Genomic DNA, 21208 nt, shown 5'->3' on the forward strand with positions numbered 1-21208 from the left:
GTCGATACCGATCCGATACCAATGCAGTTTTGTTTAAAAATTCTATGTAGAATTTATAAATCTCAATGTGTTGAATTGATAATCACTAATTGATTATCACATTATTGATAATTTAGTGATTGATAATCACTAAATTGATAATTTAGTGATTGATAATCACTAAATTGATAATCACAATTGTGAGTTAAACACAATCAACTAAATACAAAAACAAAAAAATCTGTGCTTATGATTTTGCCATAATCAAGCAGCCCTAATTGCTAGTAATGCTTGCCCTTTTATATGAATTATGGAAAAAAAAAGCTCATGACCTGAAAAGCTCAACATATGTTTTGATGAACATAGTGTTGTGTCACAGAAAAGCGAAACAGACTTTTATTAAATGTCTTGTTTTTTGACCTTGTTTTCCCCCAGTAATTCCCCAAGGAATTGGTCAACAATAACTTGCTTCATTTCATACCCACTGAAAAACTGATATAGTTGAGATAAGAGCACAACGTCACTGTAACGTATAGTGGGATGTCGTAGGCATTTAAGGCAACCGTTATCCAATTTCAGATTATCTTTTCTCTGAGCCGTTTTGACACTCAAGCCCTTTGCGTGGCCTTTTACAGGTTTGTTATATATGACGTCTCATATTTGACAGTGAAAACCACAACAATGAACGCTTTTGAAGTCGTATTAAAATGATCTCGATGAGTAAGTGACATATCATTCCTCCAAGGCCTCTCCTTTGTTTGCTGCGTAAAGCATGGTGAAACCAAACCTACTTATCTTAACCTGAGTCCTTTCAAGTGTTTTCCCACCTTAACATCAGTGGGATTGACAGAAGAAATAAACACCTGAAACCGACGCTGACCGTTCCCTTAAAACTATTGGTTTGAATAGTACACTGTGACTACTTAGGACAGAAAAAAACTGAATAAAAGCATGTAGGAAGTGTAGTTGTATTTATAAATTCCTACTCAAATAGCACACATCTAAATGACCAACGTATCAATGACGTCACCTTGTGAAAACACCAAGTTACATCTTACATGTTCCCACACTCGTGTCGGATCAGCTGACAAATCAACAGGGGTAATAGTGATGTACTTTTCTTTCGAAGTTCTTAAAACAGGCCAAGCCTCATTTTTGGTGTATTTGTGTATTCTGTTATGTTGCCTGTTAGTGTTAGAGTGGTGTGTTGATGCAACCATCACAGGTGTGTGCGCTATTTGTTCCATGTTTGTCATGCCAATGTCCAGCGTTTCAGACAACACCTTGGCATTCCAGACATTTTTTAGAAGCAATACGCATTTACAGGATCCCTACTCAGTTCCTGAAGCTCCTAGACAGCACACATTTTTGATGTCTTCCCTTATTAGATACACCCGTTTCAGGCTTTGGAGTCTCGGCTATTTAGCTGAAGTTGAATAAGGTTTCTGAATGGAGAATGTGTTGAAGGCTTCCAGTAACGGGCTTGGAAACCACTGCTTTAGGCATTTTACACAATATGGCTACAGGTCATGGGTGTGTTTTGTTCTGCCTTACAGTCAATACCACAAACATTCATATCAAATTTTTTGAGGTAGTCTGGAATTCAGTCTTCTCAGCATTTGTATGTAAATTGGATCGTGAAATCAATGAAGGACAGCATTGGGCAAGATGTGGAATAGGTGTGTTTTTCAATAAAATAAAAACAATTGGCAGCCCACTTTATAGATGGCCTTAACTACTATGTACTAACATTTGAATTAATCATTTGATACAATGCACGTATTGTGTACATGTTTTTACATTGTACTTACATTTTAAAATTACCTGCATGTAATTACGTCTGTTATTCATTTCTGTAGTTACAATTGTAATTACACAGTTGGCACTTCCCTTACACCTAACCCTACCCTTAAACTGACCCATATCACCACACCTGTCCCTAACTCTACCCGTATCCCTCCTCAATATCAGCAAAAGTGCTTTGCGATACAATTTGAACACAGTAAGTACATTGTACTTATTTGTTGTTGTAAGTACATAGTACTTAAGGCCACCTAATATAAAGTGGGGCCCAATTGGCTTTTTATCCAATTAATCTGAAAAATAAATTGGCCAACTAATCATTTACCAAAATAATTGTGAGTTGTAGACTGTAGCCCTAATTATTATCTAGTTATCGTCTGTGAAAAAACGTTGACAAAAATGACAAGTTATTTGTTCACACAGGGACTGGCTGTGTGAGAAGTTCTGTGCGCGCAACACGCATCCAAAGTGCGCGCCCAGAAAGTTGCCTCTCGGACAGCGTGCAAATACTGAATTGAGTTCTCTTTCATGTCTTTTTACACGGACATACTAAATCGAACAATGTCAAAATGCTGGTATTGGCGAGTGTCCTCATAATCAGTCTGTCTTAAACGAAGGTAAACACTTATATATTATATAGCAAAATAAAACATGTCTAACAGTATACATGGAATCCATTGAGTCGTTAAAGTGACAGCAACCTAAAAAAATCTGCTGCTGTCAGTGTTTTTATGTTAATCAATCAAACAAACACTGCTTTTGACTGAATAACTTTTGTAACTTTAATAAGGATTAATCTGTATTTAACTTTTTTTCAGTGAAGACTATGCATTTGATTATTCAATTTCTGTACCTGAAACTACTGTTAGACGTACCTGAAAAGCAATAATATTTTTAAAGGTATCAATCTAAAAGTTGTGTGTATTTTAAGATAATGAATATGTTTTACAAACTGTGTGTCAAAAGGTTGTGTGGTATGAAGAATTTTATGACTTGGCACAGCATGTCCCAATATTGGCATGTTACTTTACTGCACACCTAAATATGTACTTCCTAGAAGTACATACTTGTGTTTTTTTATCTGGGTAACTTAATCATGTCATCTACTTGTTACTATGGTCTATTCCTCATCAGGTCAGCGTGGAATGAAGGACACTCAATCATGGGATTGGCAGCGTCATTTGACCTACATATTTAGGCTCCTGTTGTCTTTAGCAGTTGAGACCACCCACTGTAGAGTCTTTTTCTAGTGGACACTGATATAGATTCTGTACTCTGTTAACACATGAATAGACTCTGACTGGTCAGATTATACCACACCCAGGTTCACCCAGCTTCATAATATTCTATTCACTGCTTTTCTTACATTGCAACGTAGTTCAGAATCAATACATCATCGCACAAAATTCAATTAAGGTAAATGAGTCGCATTTAAACTTTGAATCTTTCCGTGAGAACCAGCTTCTCTCACTTCACACTTACATTCTTTAGATTTATTTTACTCTAATTACATCATTCTCTCATATGCCACCTGCACTCATTCCCAAGTGACGGAATAATAAACAGACAATTGATGGAGAGATAGAAAGATGGGGTATGCCTGCAGAAACCACATCAGACAGAATAAGAGGAATTTGCTCAAGCAAACACATGCCTTCACCTCTGCCAGGACCCCAGGGTGATGGCAACCAGATAACAATTGTCTTCATATCACAATGAATCACCACTTAAAACAGTAGGCAACAAAATTAAGTTTTCCCAAACTTAATAAACACTATTATAATACACCCCCATATGTTATCATAAATGAATGCATGAGGATGAGTCAAGGTTTGACCGCATCCAAGACACATTCACCACACATTAACTTAAATATTATTAACTTAAAGGGGTGGTTGCATGCAATTTCCCTTTTTTAACTTCAGTTATTAGTGTGTAATGTTGCTGCTTGAGCATAAACAGTATCTGAAAAGTTACCTTCAGATAAACGGCCGGGTTGGACTACAACGAGCTTCTTCCCGGGTTGGTGACATCATAAACCCTTGCTAGTCACAGCAGATTTGACTTCTGCCCGTAATGATAAGGGGCGTGGCATTTAAAATACATGAAGCTACATTTGGCCATCTAACCAATCTAACCGTGCGTTTACACCGCCGCCGGCAAAAGCGTCAATTCCCTCTTGCCGCCCTGACAACGACGCTGTAGAAAGCTCCGTGGACGTGCTGCCGCTCTGACGTAGATCGAATGTTTTTTCTTTTTTTAAACTGTATTTAAAGAGGCCGCAAATCAAACAAAAATGTGGTTGGGTATACTAACCACAAGTAGGGTATAAATTAACTTCATGAAATCGTTTAAATGTGAACGAGAGAATTAATTGCATACCCGCTGAACAACGAGCGTTCTAGCGCCTGTAAAATAGTGTTGCGCGACTTCTTAACAAATTACACATCACTATGAATGATCTTGTCATAAATGATAGGGAAACCCGCATAGCAATGATCAACCTATCCTACAATTTGCTTGGGAACTAATGTGGTCGGAACCAAAGTTTACAGGCCTGCGTTATCTGGATTTCTCTCAAGCGGAGCACTTCTACATTCTGACTGGTTGCCGCCTGTTGCCGCCGAACCACGTCATAGCTCATTACCATAAAGTTGAGCTGATTTCAACTCTCCTTGACGCCCAAATCGTCCAAGACGTGCCGTGCCGGAGCTCGCCGCCCGGCTCCCATTGAAAATTAATGACTTCCGGGCAGCTTGCCGCTCTTGCCGCCGGCGGTGTGAACGCACAGTAAGACCATTGCGTTTTTCAGAGGGATGGGCTTCATAGAAGCAGGAAGCAAACAAGCTGTTCAGAGTACAGTGGAGATAGCGGTGTGGAATAAAGGTCAAATATAAGGAAAATATGGCGTAAAAAAAAAAGAAGTATTAAGACATGTTATACCGTGCCCCATAAACACAACCAAGCCTAGAAAAAAAACACGGAACCACCCCTTTTATATAGTTCTGGGGTCTGACAACTTTGATGACAGCTAAAGTGTAGAACTGACCATTGTCCCATACAGCCAATTTCCTATGCAGTTGTACTTGATTTGTCTATTGCTCTTCTCATGTATTTGAGATGAAAATTTCAATGTATTTATTTGCCCTACCATTTAAAAGTTTCAGGTCATTAAAGGAAGTTTATGTAAGATTGTGTGCCGAAACTGGTACTGCAATCACTATTTCCTTACTAAGGATCATGCGACAGAAGACAGGAGTAATGATACTGAAAATTCAGCTTTGCCATCACAGGAAATAAAATAAATGGAGTGTCTTTTCACACTAAGTGCAAATAGCGTGCCTTGTTGGCAAGTGCTATTCACACTAGCTCCGCCTAACAATGCCTGGCTGTGCAAAACAAGATAACAAAAAAACGCCAATAGTTCAACGTCTGCAGTGGCGCAATCAGTAAAGTGTATGCATGGCTAATAGATCAACGTTTTGTCGTGATCAACACAGCTTCGAATCCGCCTTATGCAAAGATTGCTCTTCTTTCTTTTCTCATCACAAATCACATCGGAAAGGCATTTATTTTCAATAAAAAATTAAGAAAATATTTTAAATGTGGAGGTAAAGTGCCAAACAAAATATTTAATAATAATAAAAAAGCATTTATTGGGTAAGCATTTATTTATTTTCCCTTTATAAGGCGACATTCCATTTAATAATTGAAATACAAATAATTGACACTGTTATCATTGCATCCTGTTAATGTACAACAATATTGAATCTGTCAAAATAAATTATAAATTACATGTAATTACTATTTATATGGTAAAGAACTACTTTTATATGGTGTAAATCAGGGATGGAAATTAGCACCCGCCACCAGCCAAATGCGGGTGATTTTGCGTTGTGGCGGGTAAACTCGCTTCACCTACCGGCCACCGTGGCGGGTAAATAAAAATAGCATACTGTTTCCCCTCTAATGCGAGTGCGGCCGCACTATGTATGTCCGAATATGACCAGTCGTTTTCGCCGTCATTACCCGGATGTAGTGCCAGAAGACGCGAATAATAACCATAATAACTCGCGCGCACTGAGAGAAGATCCGTCACTGTCATCCGGAAGCGCGCACCCGTCTCACAGCGCGCAAATATTGAGTTCTCTTTCAAGTCTTGTGCTTAAACGGACAAACTCACACAAAAAGTATGCCAACATGTTCATCTTGATGAGAATTCTAGCAGACATAGTCTGAATATGCCTTAAGTGAACTTTATACAGTCGTGAAAGATGACGCATATCCCTCTATTAGGTCTTAAAGGGGCAGTAGCCTTTACTGCTCTGTTTAATGTCAAACAAACGATAAGGACATCACTCACTGCTCTTGATTGAATAGCTTTTGTAAGTTTAATAAGGAATAATCTTTCATTTAAACAGTTAAATATGCAGTTATTTTACATTTGATTACTTTATTACATTTCTGTAGGCTAGTAGACCTGTACATTATTATTTAATGTACACATGAGTGAGGTCAAGTTAAACATTTTACTTTGAATTTTATTTTATACTGTTTGATGTTGCAATGTGCTAAATAAATATTTGCATAATTTGTAATTGATTTATTATTTGAAACTTTAATATTAATTAATGCAATTGCAATGCCTTGATTTTTAGTAAAGTTACTCAGTCATAGCATTAGCCATAAATGCAATGGATAATTGGCATAATTTCTTTTAGTGCTTCGGTTTCAGCCAATAATTTTTATTTCGGGGCATCCCTACTGACAATGTTCTGCTCGGTATGTCGTCAACACGCTTCAGAAGATGCCAAAACTAATAGTTTCATTGTTGGTACTAAAAACCTAAAACTGGAAGCCATAAAAGAATCATCCAAATGCCACATCCAGGTAAAAAAAAAAAAAAAGAGAGAGAACACAGAGCCCTACTCATTTAATGAAATGTATATCAGTTCATGGTTTGTGTGTGTATAAGAGTGAAAAAATGTCAGTATTTCATTGAGATTTGAGATTAAATAAACAGCTTAAGTATTGTAGAGCTTGTAGTATTAATTTTCACATGCAGTTACACATTATCGGTTAAAAACAAGAAAGTGGCTGGTAAAAACGTTGAGTGGCTGGTAGATTTTGAAATCCACCAGCCACAGTGGCCGGTGGACAAAAAAATTAATTTCCATCCCTGGTGTAAATAGAATATATCACTATTTTCACTTCCCTTAGTGTAAATATCATCCATCGCTAAGAAAAGGTTATTTTTCCTGAGTGTAAATAGAATCTAGTTTCTGTTAACATTTGGTGTAAATAGTATCTATCACTATTTGCACTTAATGTGAATAGCAGCTAGATTTTATTTATATTTAGTCAAAATAGTCACTGCCAAAAAAAATTAAAACGATTCAAATATAATGATATTTTAAATTGTATTTATATTTCACAATATAACCGTTTTACTGTATTTGATGAAATATATAAAACCTCGTTGGGCATAAGAATGCAAAACGTTTGAACAGTAGTGCATTTATTTGGCCACTAGCCATATAATAATGTATTTAATATAGTGTATGTTGAAAAGTTTTCCTCAGACAAGAATGATTTCACTAACAAAGGAAGTTACTACATTTTGAATCCCTGGATTATGTAAAGCTCTTTTCTAGAAAACTTGCTGACATGCTTCAGGATAATTACTCATCTAGTTTCAATTTTGCTAAAATTAACAACCCAATGGTAATGCCACATTTGCCTTCATTTCTGAGGACCTAAAATTATCTAAATCACAATCATGTAGATTAGCTGATAATAAATGTGAAAATTTCTCACTGGCTTTAATTTTTTTTATTTGATTTAGCAGGGCGTCCCATTATAATAGCTGAAAAAAGCAGCAGCTCTTCTGAAAAAGGAACCCTGGGTATCTTTGTAATCATGACCTCGCTGAAACAGGTGTTACCAATCCCCAAATAAGGGTCCAGCCAACAATGAGGGGCAGTGCATTTGTGAGTAAAAGAGGACATGAAGGAGAGGGCACGTGGGTGAAAGACAGCAGAAACTGGGTGTCTTAGTGTGAGTTAGAGAGATTAGTGACATTCTCTCTGTATCAGTTCTGCAGACGATGATGCAGTGTCACAGGAGACAGAGCTACACCAGGCTTGGTGTGTGGTACGTACAGGATGGGTTTTTACATTTATGGGCTTTTCTTGTGGGCACACTGACATTGCTGGGTTACAGACATACTAATGGATCTACAAGGTTTGGCTGCACGTTCTCTGTCATTACTGCACAACCAGAGGTCTGGGTCTGGTTGGATGCTTTGTGTTTGTCTAGTTGTCTGTATGAAGAGGGGATTAAATGTTTGATTTCAAATGGCTTTTGAAGTGTAATTGTTTTGAGAATCTTATTTTTCTTTTGTTTTTCTTGCTCTAGGCCATCTTTGAGACGAGGAAGTTCTTTCACCTTCCTGACACCTGGACCTCAGTGGGACTTCACGCTGGTGAGTAGCTTATGATATCTATATGGACTTATATCTCTCTCAGGAATACAAAACACTTTCCTGTAGCTCTATTGTCAACATTGGCAGCTAACTACTGAGGTGACATCTTAAACGTCACATGCTGTGTTTCCATCCAAAGCTGTGAATTTAACTTGCAACGTGTTTTTTTTTTAACTTAGCTTGCAAAAATTGTGTTACGTAAAACATTTACAGACCAAAGCACATTTCCATCACGTTCAAGAAAACAGAATCATCTTGGGAAATGTAATCCTGTAATAAATCTATAATAAAAATGAAAGTTGCAATGGGGGAAACAACTGGGTATTTTTCATGCGTCATAAATTACTTGCGCCACATAGTGTGCAGATGAAACGCAATAAACAGTCATGTTATCTTGAGTTCAGAGGGGAATGCCTAGTGTTCAGGAACACTATAGTGAGACTATTCTGGGAAGTAAATCTAACAATTGAATTCAGCACATATGTTTTTTATGCGCATTTTTTGTATTTATGTGCATCCTTGAGTTTTCATCCATTTTTTCATTAAAATTATGGATAGAAAACATAGCTACTAAATGTGTAACTCAAAGAATTTGTAATTTATTCTCAGTTTATGAGTAAACTCCCACTTTATATTAAGTGTCCAGCTACTTGTACTAGTACACCCTGTAACTAAACCCACCCATACCACAAAACTTTTGTCTTTTAACTGTGTCACTCCTCCAAAGCAGCAAAAGTGTTTTGCAATAAAATACATTAAGTACACTGTACCTAACAGTTGATTTTTGATGCAAATACACAAGTTAAAAGACATCGATTATAAAGTTTAATATAAAACTTTGAACATACAACAGATGACCTTTGTATTTTAAGTGACGTGAATGCTGTAGCCCCATTAATGGTGCTTTGCTACGGTTCATCAGTTTTCATGCCTCAAAAAACTCTTAATACTACACCCAAAAGGTCATTTTTGTTAAACTTTCCATCCTTTGCGCAAATGTGCTGGTGTACTTTCCTCTTGCCCTTTATGAAAATTTTGGCAGATATTGTTTTCCACTCAACCATCATGTTGTCGCCAACTGATGACATCTTAATCCTCACATGGCATTGCGTGCCTCTGGTTAAACTGATGCACAAATTGCAAACGATAAATTCCCAAGTGGATTTCCATCCAACTAAACCCAACATAGCCCTTATTCCCACTGAATCAGTTAAGCAGTAAATGCAAATTAGTTTGTGATTGAAAACAGAGTAGAGCCCGTTTAGAGCATTCCAAAGTTTATGAAGGCCAAGCGAAATGCAATCCATCTCTCATCTGTAGGAAAATGGGGGGGTGCACAAAGACGGGAAAGACGACGGACCGCTTTATCACATGCCAAAATGTTCCTTTGATATGTATTTTTTTTTGAATACGCACACATTAGCTCATCTAGGGGGCACATGGGCCTCATTAGGCTTCCAGCTCAAGCACCATTATCTCACCTTCAAAACCCTGTCAAGGTAAAAGTATTCCTCCCTCCTCTTATTGCTGATCAAACTCCTGGAACATGAAAGCAGAGTCTTTGTGTTTAATGTGGAAGTAGTTCTTCTGGTCTCGGCCGTCTGCATGGCCGCAGGGTGTCCGTGGTTGTGCAACAACAGAAGGATTATGCAGGAAGCGGCCTGCAGACCTGTGATACTGCCGGATTTAATTTAGACATCACGTTGTGCCAACATGCAAGAAATATATCGTAATTTTTTGTTACATCATTTATTATTAAGTCTCAAGGCTTGCATTGTGTTTCCAATTAATTCAAATATTAAGATATATCGTTTACTCAAAGAATTCAAGGCTGTTCCTATGAAAATTGTTTGTTGGTTTGGTTTTTTTTTTCCTGTAGTGTCTGAATTTGTGTTACAACGTGTAGAAGACGCAGGGAACAGCTTGAGGCAGCTGGACTTTCTACTTTTTCTTTTTCTTTAAATTTCTATCACTGATTACGTTATACGACATAGCCTGTTTATGCCTTAATACAGTCAAAAAAGACAACGGATATCCATGCATTACAACCGGTCTCTAGACCTGCATATTGTGTTTTTAACTGCAAAACCGCATCCTGCGTGAATGCCCCTAAACTGATTAAAATATAAACAGTGCACTTTTATTTCAGTGCTGTTATTTAAACAGTCAGCTTGCCTCGTACATTCAGTTTACAGCATCAACAGCAAGCCAAAGAGGGCAAGGTTTCAACTGAACTATGTAAATGCTTTTTAAACACTTAACTACATTATGTTCTAGATCTGTCCACGCAATAAATGCACATTCTTAAATGTGACAAGTTTTTTTAAAGCTAATTTCAAATTGGCATGAATAAAAAAATCTAATCAGAGAATGAATATTTACAAGATATTCTCTAATACAATGCCTCGTAATTACCTTAAAGCTGCTGTCCGTAACTTTTTTTGTGTTCAAGATTTACAAAAATTATCTAATGAGAATGTACAACATGAATCCATTTTCCAAACCGTGTTTTTGTCTGAATCATTATGGTACACTTATAATAAGTATTTATATTGGGACTATTTCAGGCCAGACTGGTAGGTACCACTGCGGAGGAGCACAGTCCCTGCCTGATCCACCATAGACATAAACAGAGAGAAATGGCTCCGGCTGCAATGTTCTTCCGCAAGATGCATGCAGTTCTGCTTATTAACCACTAGAGTGCAAGAAGTTACGGACTGCAGCTTTAATAGAACGATATTTCTAATATATTTCAAATATTTCAGCCCGTTTTCGTTTGTGACTGCAGCCTCTGCTTTTCTGCTATACAGACTGAAGCAGCGCACGCAGCCTATATGGCACCACAGCGTTATTTCTTTAGTTAATAATGTGAAAAAATACTGACATTCTAGGAATAATAATTTCTGGTGTTATTTTTGTGATTGTTTGGGGTATTCTACAGCCCTTCATCAAAACTTACACCACAGAGCCCACCTCAGATTGTTTTAATCAACGCACAAATCGTAAAAAACAACAACAACAAAAACGCTATCAGTTCCTAAATTCGGAATGGGTGGGCAAGGCAGACGTTTGGGTGGGATCAGCCTTGGGATCACCCTGCCTATGCCTAGAACCGGCCCCTATATCTAGTGTCCGATTTACAAACGCCATGGGAGCACCATCTGGAGTCAGTGTTTGTCGGACCTGCTCACATAGTAACGGTTGCTATGAAGGGTGATTGGACAATGGCCGTTTTCGGGGGAGGGGCCGGCGAAAGGCTAAGTGATGCCATGAGTTTAGCTCTAGAATCTATACTTCCTTGAACATTGGCCTTGCTGGCAGCGTTCGTGCACGAATGTACCTCACAAAACTGATTTCGGACAGACTTCTGATGCAGCATAAAGTATTAATTATCTACAACAATGTATATGCTTGATACTATATGCTTGATACTGATTTTTTATGTAAAAGATATTTGGCGATAACTTTGTGGATATTTAATTACTATAATACAAATTTCTCGCTAGAAATGACATCAAAAGTGAAAAATGTTGATCTAAAACATTCATTGACAAACTGACCACCAACCACAGCTTTCAGCCATCTTTATTTTTTAGCTTAACTGTCACAGACTGAATGCACAGGATTGTGGGATATCAAAAGGTAACAAAAGATACATCTATGCTGCCTTTAAAAATCCATCAGTTTTCAGACACAGCGGCATTTTCAAAAAGCCATCTTCTTTTTGAACTCCACCAACCAACATGAGTCCACTGTTCACATCCAGTCAGCCTGATTAACATCTTGCTTTCTAATTGAAAATCTAGTTTTACTTGGAAAGTGTCACATTCCAGAAGTGAAATGGATTGTGAACTGTTTCATGTTGACTTTAATTCTTTGATTTAAGACTTTTTCCCATCGATTGGTAGTGTTCTTTCTCTAACAGATGGGCTTCATTCATGCATATTGTTTTTTTTCTCCAGATCTGTCAAATCAAAATATGCAAACCACATGTCCTGGCCATCATGTGCACAATCTCTTTATTCTAGATCTTACTGACCCCTGCAACATGCAGTGTGTACCAAAAACGTGACTTAGATTGAGCTTGTTTGTAATAATCCATTTTTTTTCTGTGCCAGCAGCTGTTTGCTCTCATACATTCTTTGCTGTATTATCCATTTATGGTTTGTCCACAAAGTAACTGCAGTTTGGAGCCAAAACATACACAGCTTGTCTATCATTTTGAACAGTTCTCCTTGTTTCTCTGTTTTTTTTTCTTCTTCTTGTGAAGCTTTAGTTTTATTGCACGCACTTGCACCGCGGTTCACATCTGAAGACGCATCTTTAATATGGGTTGTAACTTGAAAATAATCCTTTATGTATATTTCTGTCATGCTGGCTTTAAGAAAAACATGGGCAAAACGGTCTATCTTTGTAAACTGTGTACAATGGATGCGAGTGCTGCTGTATGACCCGTCATTTTTGCTGTCATCATCACCCGAGTATATTCGCCAGAAGACGAGAATGAGAACTCGCGTGTCTCACTGCACACAATTATTGAGTTCTCTTTCGAGTCTTGCGCTTGATAGGACAAACTCACACAAAAAGTAGCCTATGTCAACATATCCATCTTGAGGAGTATCCAAGCAGACATAAGGCTTCTTCGATTTAACTCAGCGATGCGCAGACCGATCGACGGCAGACTTGAAGCACTGTATGCCGGTTAGAAATTTTGTCCGACTTGAGGCAGCACCGACGGCACGTGACTGTGACTGTGATGCATGTCAACAAAGTACCACGAGAGCGATTCGAGACCAGCCGGCTGATGCAGCCATAGACAGTAAAAGAAATGGACAGAGCGTTCCCATAGACTTCAACGGCGGAAAATGAGGTCAATCAAGAGGCACTCACTTCCTGATGGCTGAGCGAACTGCGCAGGCTCAGACTGAGCTTGACGACGTAGATGTGACGTAAGCAACCCATCTGACAGTTGAAGGTCTTCTAGTAGTTGTAAATTCTGAATCACGTTGTTTAAATATTTTCTCCCGTTGCTTTTGGCTAACTATGGGCTTCTCCCCATTCTTCTCCCTTGACTTTATCGGACTTTATCGGACCTCCCGACTGCCTCATAGACAGTAAAAGATTGCTTCTGAGCATCTTCTCCTGTCTATACGGTAATTGTCCGCTTATAGGACCCAACTTGGTAGCGGTTTTAAATGCCTGATCAAAAGCCTTTTATACATGGTTCTGTACAAGAAATTGTTTTAAAATAAACAATGAATTCATTGCCATACTAAGTACACACACACACACACAAAAATATATGTAATTGATTGCTATAATGGGAGCAATAACATGTTCTAAATTATTTCAACTGATAAACTAAGTAATACCAATACAAAATCATAACATACTGTAGTAAGTAACTATAATGTAAATAATAAAGAATAATAATATACAGAACAGGTGCACAAAATAAATAGATTATATACGAGATATGCTACTAGTATATGAAACATGATTTGTAAGACATTAAAGACTATTTTAACACAATTTAAACAGCAAAAATCAAAACGTCATTTTGTAAAAATTGTAATCAGGCTCTGAACAGATTACCCATTAAAGTTCTTTTAGCTAATAGAATCGCTCTCGGGTCCTAAGCGGACACGATTTCACAGGCGGACGCGATTTGTCATGACACCGGTGCAGATTCTCAAGGGGGACTGCAGCGGCTACAAGAGTCCTGATGATGACACAGCTGATCCACGATTGGCCAGATTCAACGCATGACAGCGATCACGTGTTTCGTGTTTATTCTAAAACCTTATGTTATGCTAATGCTCACAAATCATTAATTTATAACAGTAAAACCTCTTTTCATGTAGTCGCAATGTTATATTGTCATGTTTATCAAACTAAAACTGATAAAAACCGTTGACAACACTTCATTGATAGTGTAGGTTTATATGTTGAACTTTAATCTTGTCCAAATAGACGCTGTTTTTAAGCAGTACATAAAGTATTGAATGAAAATGCCATTTGAAACATCTGTGTATTTGAGAACTATTGCATTTATTTAACTTCAGTTGTGATAAAGTTTGCAAACGCAGCGCAAGCATCACTGCGGGAAGCAGAAAGTGTCCGACTTCATGTCTCCGTTTGCAGCTCCTCCCACGCCTGCACTCGGCTACTCTCGCCGATCGCATTCATTCAGCCGCAGCTGATGTCGAACACACCTATAGTTTTTATATGGCTTAATGAACTTTATACAGTTGAGAAAGACAACACATATCCTTGCATTAGGTCTTAAAGGGGCAGTAGCTCTTACTGTGGACTGTTTAATGTCAAACAAAAAATAAGAAAATCACTCGCTGCTCTTGATTGAATAGCTTTTGTAAGTTTAATAAGGATTCATCTTTAATTTAAACAGTTAAATATGCAGCTATTTTACATTTGAGTTCTTTATTTAATGTATTTACCTTAAAACTAATGTTAGACCTACCTGAAAAACCTGAAAAGCATAATTTTTTTTAGTATCTTTGCCCAATAGTATTTATTTGTGCTGCTGCTTGTATTTAAGTTATCTGAGTTAGGAATAATTCTGATTTTCTTATATAAGTATTTTCTCTAGCAAATACCGAACCGTACTGAAACTGTGAACCTAATTCTGTGATACAAAGCGAACCGTGAGCAATCTGTACCGTTACACCCCTAGCGTGACTTATGCGAGGGGGTGCCACAAAATTATGAAATTTTTTAAAGGGTGCCATGACTGAAAAAAGGTTGGAAAACACTGACCTAGAGAATCCACGCATGCACTGCAGGTTTAGTTTAGAAAACTGTGCACATAGTGCATGCTTTTACTGTGTGAATTACTCTAAAATGCAAGAATCTTTTCTAATATACTTAGGGCAATCACACAATGAGTGTTACTTTAATTACTTTAATAAACAAGAAGTTAATATTAAGTGACTTACTTTTTAGGCACAATATTGCCTATTTTTGCTCCTTTTTTTTGCCAACGAAAATTGTTACAAACAAAGGCACAGCAGAACTGTTTTGCATCTCTGAGCAGCACAATCCTTTGTTACTGAATGAAACGGTCCTTTTGAACGAATCGTTTGAATGAAGAATTCAGTGACTTGCTCATGAACAGCGTCTCAAAACATTTATTCATTTGTAACTGCAGGTTAAATGCATTTGTCACCCTCTGAGCTGCATTAAACGGTCTGTGTAAATGCATTTAAATGCCACTTCAGATGTAGCTTCTGTTTCCTCTGCATTGCAAAGATGGATCTTGTTGATACTAATTTAATGTGATTAATAAGGGTTCTATAATGTCTTATTATTCTAACATTGACATAAATGTAAGAATTTGACAAGATGATGCATAGTCTACATTTAAATAAGCAAGAAAGAAAACAAATTGCTCTTATAAATAGGTTACAAACAACAATTTAAACGTATTGGACATTTTCATTTCTGTATCTGCTGCAAACTTACCACTGCACAGAATAGGAAGAATATCAAAAACTTTAAGAGTCGGCTCCTAAACCTGCCATGGATCCAGCATTACAACACACTCAGCAAAGTATTGTCTGAGTACTGTTATCGTCAAAATCCCAGAAAATATCAAGATACCATTTTTTTGTAAGTATTGCATACCCCTATTGTAAACTTACAATTCTATTAGCTTTTCTCCACTCTCATATAACACAAAAGTAGCCGCTTATCTGTTAAAACGTACAAACCCAAACACCAGGAGTAACCTGTGATTCACTCAGTTGCTCAGCGATCATTGGCCAGCAATCATTACTGACAACTAAAACGCTTCAATCAGGGTCTTGATTAATTCTCCCTCATTGTCTATGAATGGGGATTTGCTAAATGATAGCTTGTCGTTTATTGTTTTAGTATGTTTGCTGTGAATGGGTCTGATGTTAAATTTGCCTAATCTACTCAGTTTCGGTGAAACTGGAGGTGAGCTGGCTGCAGTGTTTGGTTTTGATCACATGACTTTAAATATGCTTTCACCCTATAAGAACCTCAAGACGTTACTTCTGTTAGTGGCAGCAGCATCAAGAAGACTAGTTTTTCAATTGATACTAGCCTATAATACTGAAGTTAGTGAAGTATTATTAGTAGTATTATAAATCAAATTATAATTGTTTTTATTATTAAAGCTGCTGTCTGCTAACTTTTTTTGTGTTCAAGATTTACAAAAATTATATAATGAGAATGTACAACATGAATTATGGTTTTTATCAGGACTATTTCAGACCGTTCTGGTAGGAACTGCTACAGAGGAGCACAGTCCCTGCATGACTCGCCACAGAGAGAAGTAGCTGTAATGTTCTTCTGCAAGACGCATGCAGTTCTTTTTATAAACTGCTAGAGCACAAAGTTACGGACTGCAGCTTTAACGCATAATGTTGTTTCATTATGACAAAAAAAAAAAAAGCGATATATTGAATATTAGCAATAATATCCTAATAATTTTAATGACGATATAAAATTGTAAAATATATCATGAATATAGAATATTTCAAATTCAAGCATACTTTCCCAAAGTACATTACCAGATAATGCAGATCGTGCTTCCACTGTTTGACCTAATATTCTGTGTGATTTAACATGAAAAATAGAAAACCTCTCCATGCTTGGCTAAATAACTTTCATGTATTTATTAAGAATCAGTGTATAGTTAATTTATAGAATGAAGACTAAGATATATATTTTTTCTTGACTTGTTAAATAGACCTAATGTAGCTGAAAAATAAAGCACAGTTTTTGTCATTATTTGTATTTTGTTCCACTTCTTTTTTTAAACAAAGATTAAATTAAAAATCTATATTGTAATTATAAAAGTACATTTAAAAAATATATTAAATTACTCGTATCATGAAATAAGATTTTGGTCATCCCAACCTGTTCACTAAACATAAACATTTTGCATTTAATTTAGTTCTAAATAGTTTTTGTTGTTTTTAATGTGGGCAAAAGAAAAACTTTTTTTATTATTGAAAAGCAATTGCAAACATATCGTGATATATATCGATTAGCTGAAAAAGATAAAAAATCTCTATATTCCATGCAATTTATTAAATTGAGGGACCGATGTCTTCCTGGGAGGTTCATTATGCTATAATTCAGCCACCAACGGAACTGTCTTAAACGTTCTGCCTTGAACAGTTTCGTGAAGTTTCTTTTGGGAAAAGTCCAGTAAAGAGAACACGGGGCATTAGCAAAGACCTTAAGGGCTCTAGGTGGTCACTGCAGTGCCACAGAAATGTTTACAACCCCTTCACACCCTGCACACACTCCACAGGTAGAATTTTCACTAGCCAGCCTAGATGCCACACCAGCCCCCGACTCCCACACACAGGTGCTAAAAGGCCTCAGGGATAATGATGTCCTTCCTGTGTCTGACTGGACCTCCTTAGGAGCCATTGTAAACCATAATAATACCAACTTTCGGGGCAGCACTTTGCATACTCTTTAGGAAACCAAAAGAAAAGACTTCCTTGGGTCCTCTCTGAAAGCCAGAAAGTTTACATTTTTGTAAGTGTGTTTAGATGTGTATTGTGCTACAGATTCTAATACACCGTTGTTGTTTTTTTTACAGAAACGCAAGCGCAGAGAGAAGGACGATGCGGACGCAGTCAGTCTCTGTAGCTTTGACTTCAAGGTAAGAAAACCAGCAAAACAAAATAGGTTTTGCAAGGTCAGATTTGGCACAACAGATTTATCAAAATACACAAATGAAGAGGTTTTTTTTAATTACTTCCCGAAGTCAGTCTGCATGTCTCAAAACAACATTATGGTCTCATTATAATGACACTAAAATAAATATTGTGGAATTTGATCTTCTTTCCACTGATCCAAAAGGTCATTCCTCCATATCCGTAAACTTTGCATGATTACCATCTATAATTATTCTAATTTCAGCAAGGACTTAATTGAGATGCACTGCTGTAAACAACAAAAACGGTGTAATTTGACTTCACACTGACTTTGACTCATCTCTGGTTTATTTTCATACTTTTTTCCATCTGAAAGGTAACAGTTGACTTAATACACATCCATAGCAACCAAACATGTTTTTTTACATTTTAGTAAGATATTGCACAGAGCACGCCCAAATCCTCTGCATTTTGACAGAGAGGTGAACAAGAGAGCTAAAATGACTTTCTTCAGTCTTACGCCTACAAGATAAGGCAAGTGGAGCTCTGATTCACCAAGAGCCTTTATGCCTTAAGCAATGGAAAATTGTTATTACATAAAAAGGTCAAGTTATTACACCAAAACAAAATATATTGTAACATAACCATTTTTATTTAGTATTGTTAGAATAGATTATAAAGGATAGATGGATGAACAAAGAAACACAAGACAACATTGATCAAATATATCAGTTTATACATTTATGTGTACAATAGTATTATTTTTGGACTTTGTGACTTTCATTTTATAGTTTTAGCAAAACATTCATTAAAATGGTAACACTTTGGATTAGTGGTACAATTCTCACTATTACCTAATTGCTTAACATGCATATTACTAGGATATTAGCTGTTTATTAGTACTTATAAAGCACATATTAATGTCTTATTCTGCATGACCATATTCTACATCCTATACCTTAACTTAAAAACTACCTAACTATTAATAAGCAGTAATTAGGAGTTTAAGGCAAAAGTCATAGTTAATAGTTAAAGGGTTATTACACCCGTAAGATCTCCGTTCATCTTCGGAACACAGTTTAAGATAATGTGCATACACTTGCGTACGCTCTCGGACTAAATATAAAATATCTTAAACTGTGTTCTGAAGATGAACGGAGGTCTTACGGGTGTGGAACGACATTAGGGTTTAATGACATAAATTTAATTTTTGGGTGAACTAACCCTTTAATAGTGACAACTAAAGTGTAACCAAAAACATGTATATAAAATTCACATCTGTGCAATGTTTCAATCATTTGTCCATTCTCACTAAGACTATTGTATAGAGTAAAACTTGTTTCGCTAGACATTGCAGTAAACAAAAGTTCCAACTCCCTACCCCACAGCACATCTTTGAGAGTGCATATTGGGGGAGGTGTGGGCTTTGTATAAATCACCTGTCTTGATGGTACCCCTTTTATTGCCCTCTGCATTCCCCTCAGGACCTTGTTCTGAAGAAATTAGATTGTCATCCTGAGACTGTTGAATTGAGATTTGACTAATGCGTACTTTTCAGATTCTGCGTAATGCAGCTGAGAATTTGCACAATGAAGCTGAGGTGTCAATGTTGCCTTTACATGGTTATAGTTGAAGTCCTTTAGGATGGAGTGACTAATTTAATTTGCATGGCAGGAAGACTGACTAAACATTTTAGCCCAGATTGCAATTGTTGAAGTCTGTGAAAAAGAGAAAGAAAGAGACGTGTGTGGTATGCGTCCTGACTGTGTTGTGTGTCTGGACAAAGGGGTGTGTTATTAGTTACCTGCTCTGTTTGGTGGCAACCATCTCTGTTGAGATGTGCATTGACTTACTCAGAGTGAAATATGTCTGAGAAACATCAGGTTGTGTGAGCTTTTTATCTGGCATACCAAAATAAATCACAACAAAAAATACAGATAAAAAATGATGGTTCCACACATTTAATGAAACCACTATAGTAATCAAAATGTTGACATTGATTATTGTGCCACATATTATGTTTTACTGCAAGCCACATTATAACTTAAATGGATAGAGAAATTTTGAAAACCTTCCTGCACGCGCTTCTCCATATAATGTCAGTGAATGGTGAACAGGCTAAAACTTTACAAAAGGACACAAAGGTATAACGCAGTGATACAGTGAGGCGCCCGCCATATATATAAAGTGTTCAGAAGGCTTACTATAAGGTTTTGCGAAGAAGAAACCTTATCATTCAGTCAAAATACTGAGCTCAGCCGTTACTCTGTGGCGGGGAGTGTATGCGAGCCGTCAGCAAGTGGCTCATGCTTACTTGCAATATTGTCATGACAACTGGTACACAACATTCATGACAGGAGGTTTTTCTTAGTAGTATTATTGTATTATTTCTTTTTTACCTTAGTCATGTTTGTTTCTAATGAGCCTGATATCTCTAAATCAGAAAACCTTATAGTAAGCCTCCTGAACACTTTCTATATATGGCACGCGTCTCACTTTCTCATTGCTTGATACTTTATCTTTTTTGTAAAGTTTTAGCCTGGTCACCACTTACTGCCATTATATGGAGCGTGGGATGGATGGTTTTCAAAATTTCTCTGTTTGAGGTCAGAGAAAGATAGAAGGACATTAGAACAATAGCAGGGTGAGTAAAAGATGACTTGATTTTTATCCAGGGTGAACTATCCCTTTAAGTTAGAGGTTTAGATTTATCTGCCTGTAGGCCTTCAGATTTTTTTCCTTTCAGTTTCTTTGTCTATGCTGAGCGGATGTTGCCAAATGACTTTTCTAAGGAACTGAGATGTATTATATGGGATAGAGGATAGTTTACTTTAAAACGAAACGCTTGTCATTTCCTTAGCTTCATGTTGTTACAAATAGGGGTGGGCAATATGACATTTCATCACAATGCAAGTAATTTCATGAAAACGACAAAAAAAGTCTGCTTTTAAATAAGGTTTTTTAAGTTAACTAAACTGTTCTTTTTTTTAACAAAAAGAACAAAGATTTTCAAGCAATAGGACAGAACTACAATAAAACAAAAGACACAAATTAAATGGACTGACCTGAAAAATTCAAGCACTAAATAAGAAATACTAGGCTACATAAACTGTATCAAAGTAATTCAATGTATATAAAAAAAAACACTGCATAGTGAAGACAGAGTGTAAATTAAACATCATATGAGCACATATACACGATAGAGACTTTAGTACAAATATCTATACCGTTGTCTTTAATGGAACACAAAAAGAGATGTTTTGAAATGCTTGTTCCACAA

The 21208-nt window shown here is 36.8% G+C and overlaps 1 protein-coding gene across 2 annotated transcripts in view; it reads left to right on the plus strand.

The window, feature by feature from the left end:
* The window catches only part of net1 (neuroepithelial cell transforming 1), a 34037-nt gene that overhangs the window by 2728 nt on the left and 10101 nt on the right, over window positions 1-21208 (plus strand). Inside the window, exons 1-4 of one of the 2 annotated variants that reach the window (XM_067427322.1) lie at window positions 7740-7772; window positions 7886-7935; window positions 8200-8266; window positions 17871-17933. In XM_067427322.1, the coding sequence (XP_067283423.1) occupies window positions 7755-7772; window positions 7886-7935; window positions 8200-8266; window positions 17871-17933 (198 nt within the window). In that variant the 5' untranslated portion in view covers window positions 7740-7754. Of the gene's footprint in view, window positions 1-7739; window positions 7773-7885; window positions 7936-8199; window positions 8267-17870; window positions 17934-21208 lie in introns of those variants that run through there. The other variant, XM_067427321.1, reaches the window with a different exon arrangement.

The sequence above is a fragment of the Pseudorasbora parva genome, chromosome 20 (assembly GCF_024679245.1).
Source record: "Pseudorasbora parva isolate DD20220531a chromosome 20, ASM2467924v1, whole genome shotgun sequence".
In the NCBI taxonomy this organism is placed as follows: domain Eukaryota; kingdom Metazoa; phylum Chordata; class Actinopteri; order Cypriniformes; family Gobionidae; genus Pseudorasbora; species Pseudorasbora parva.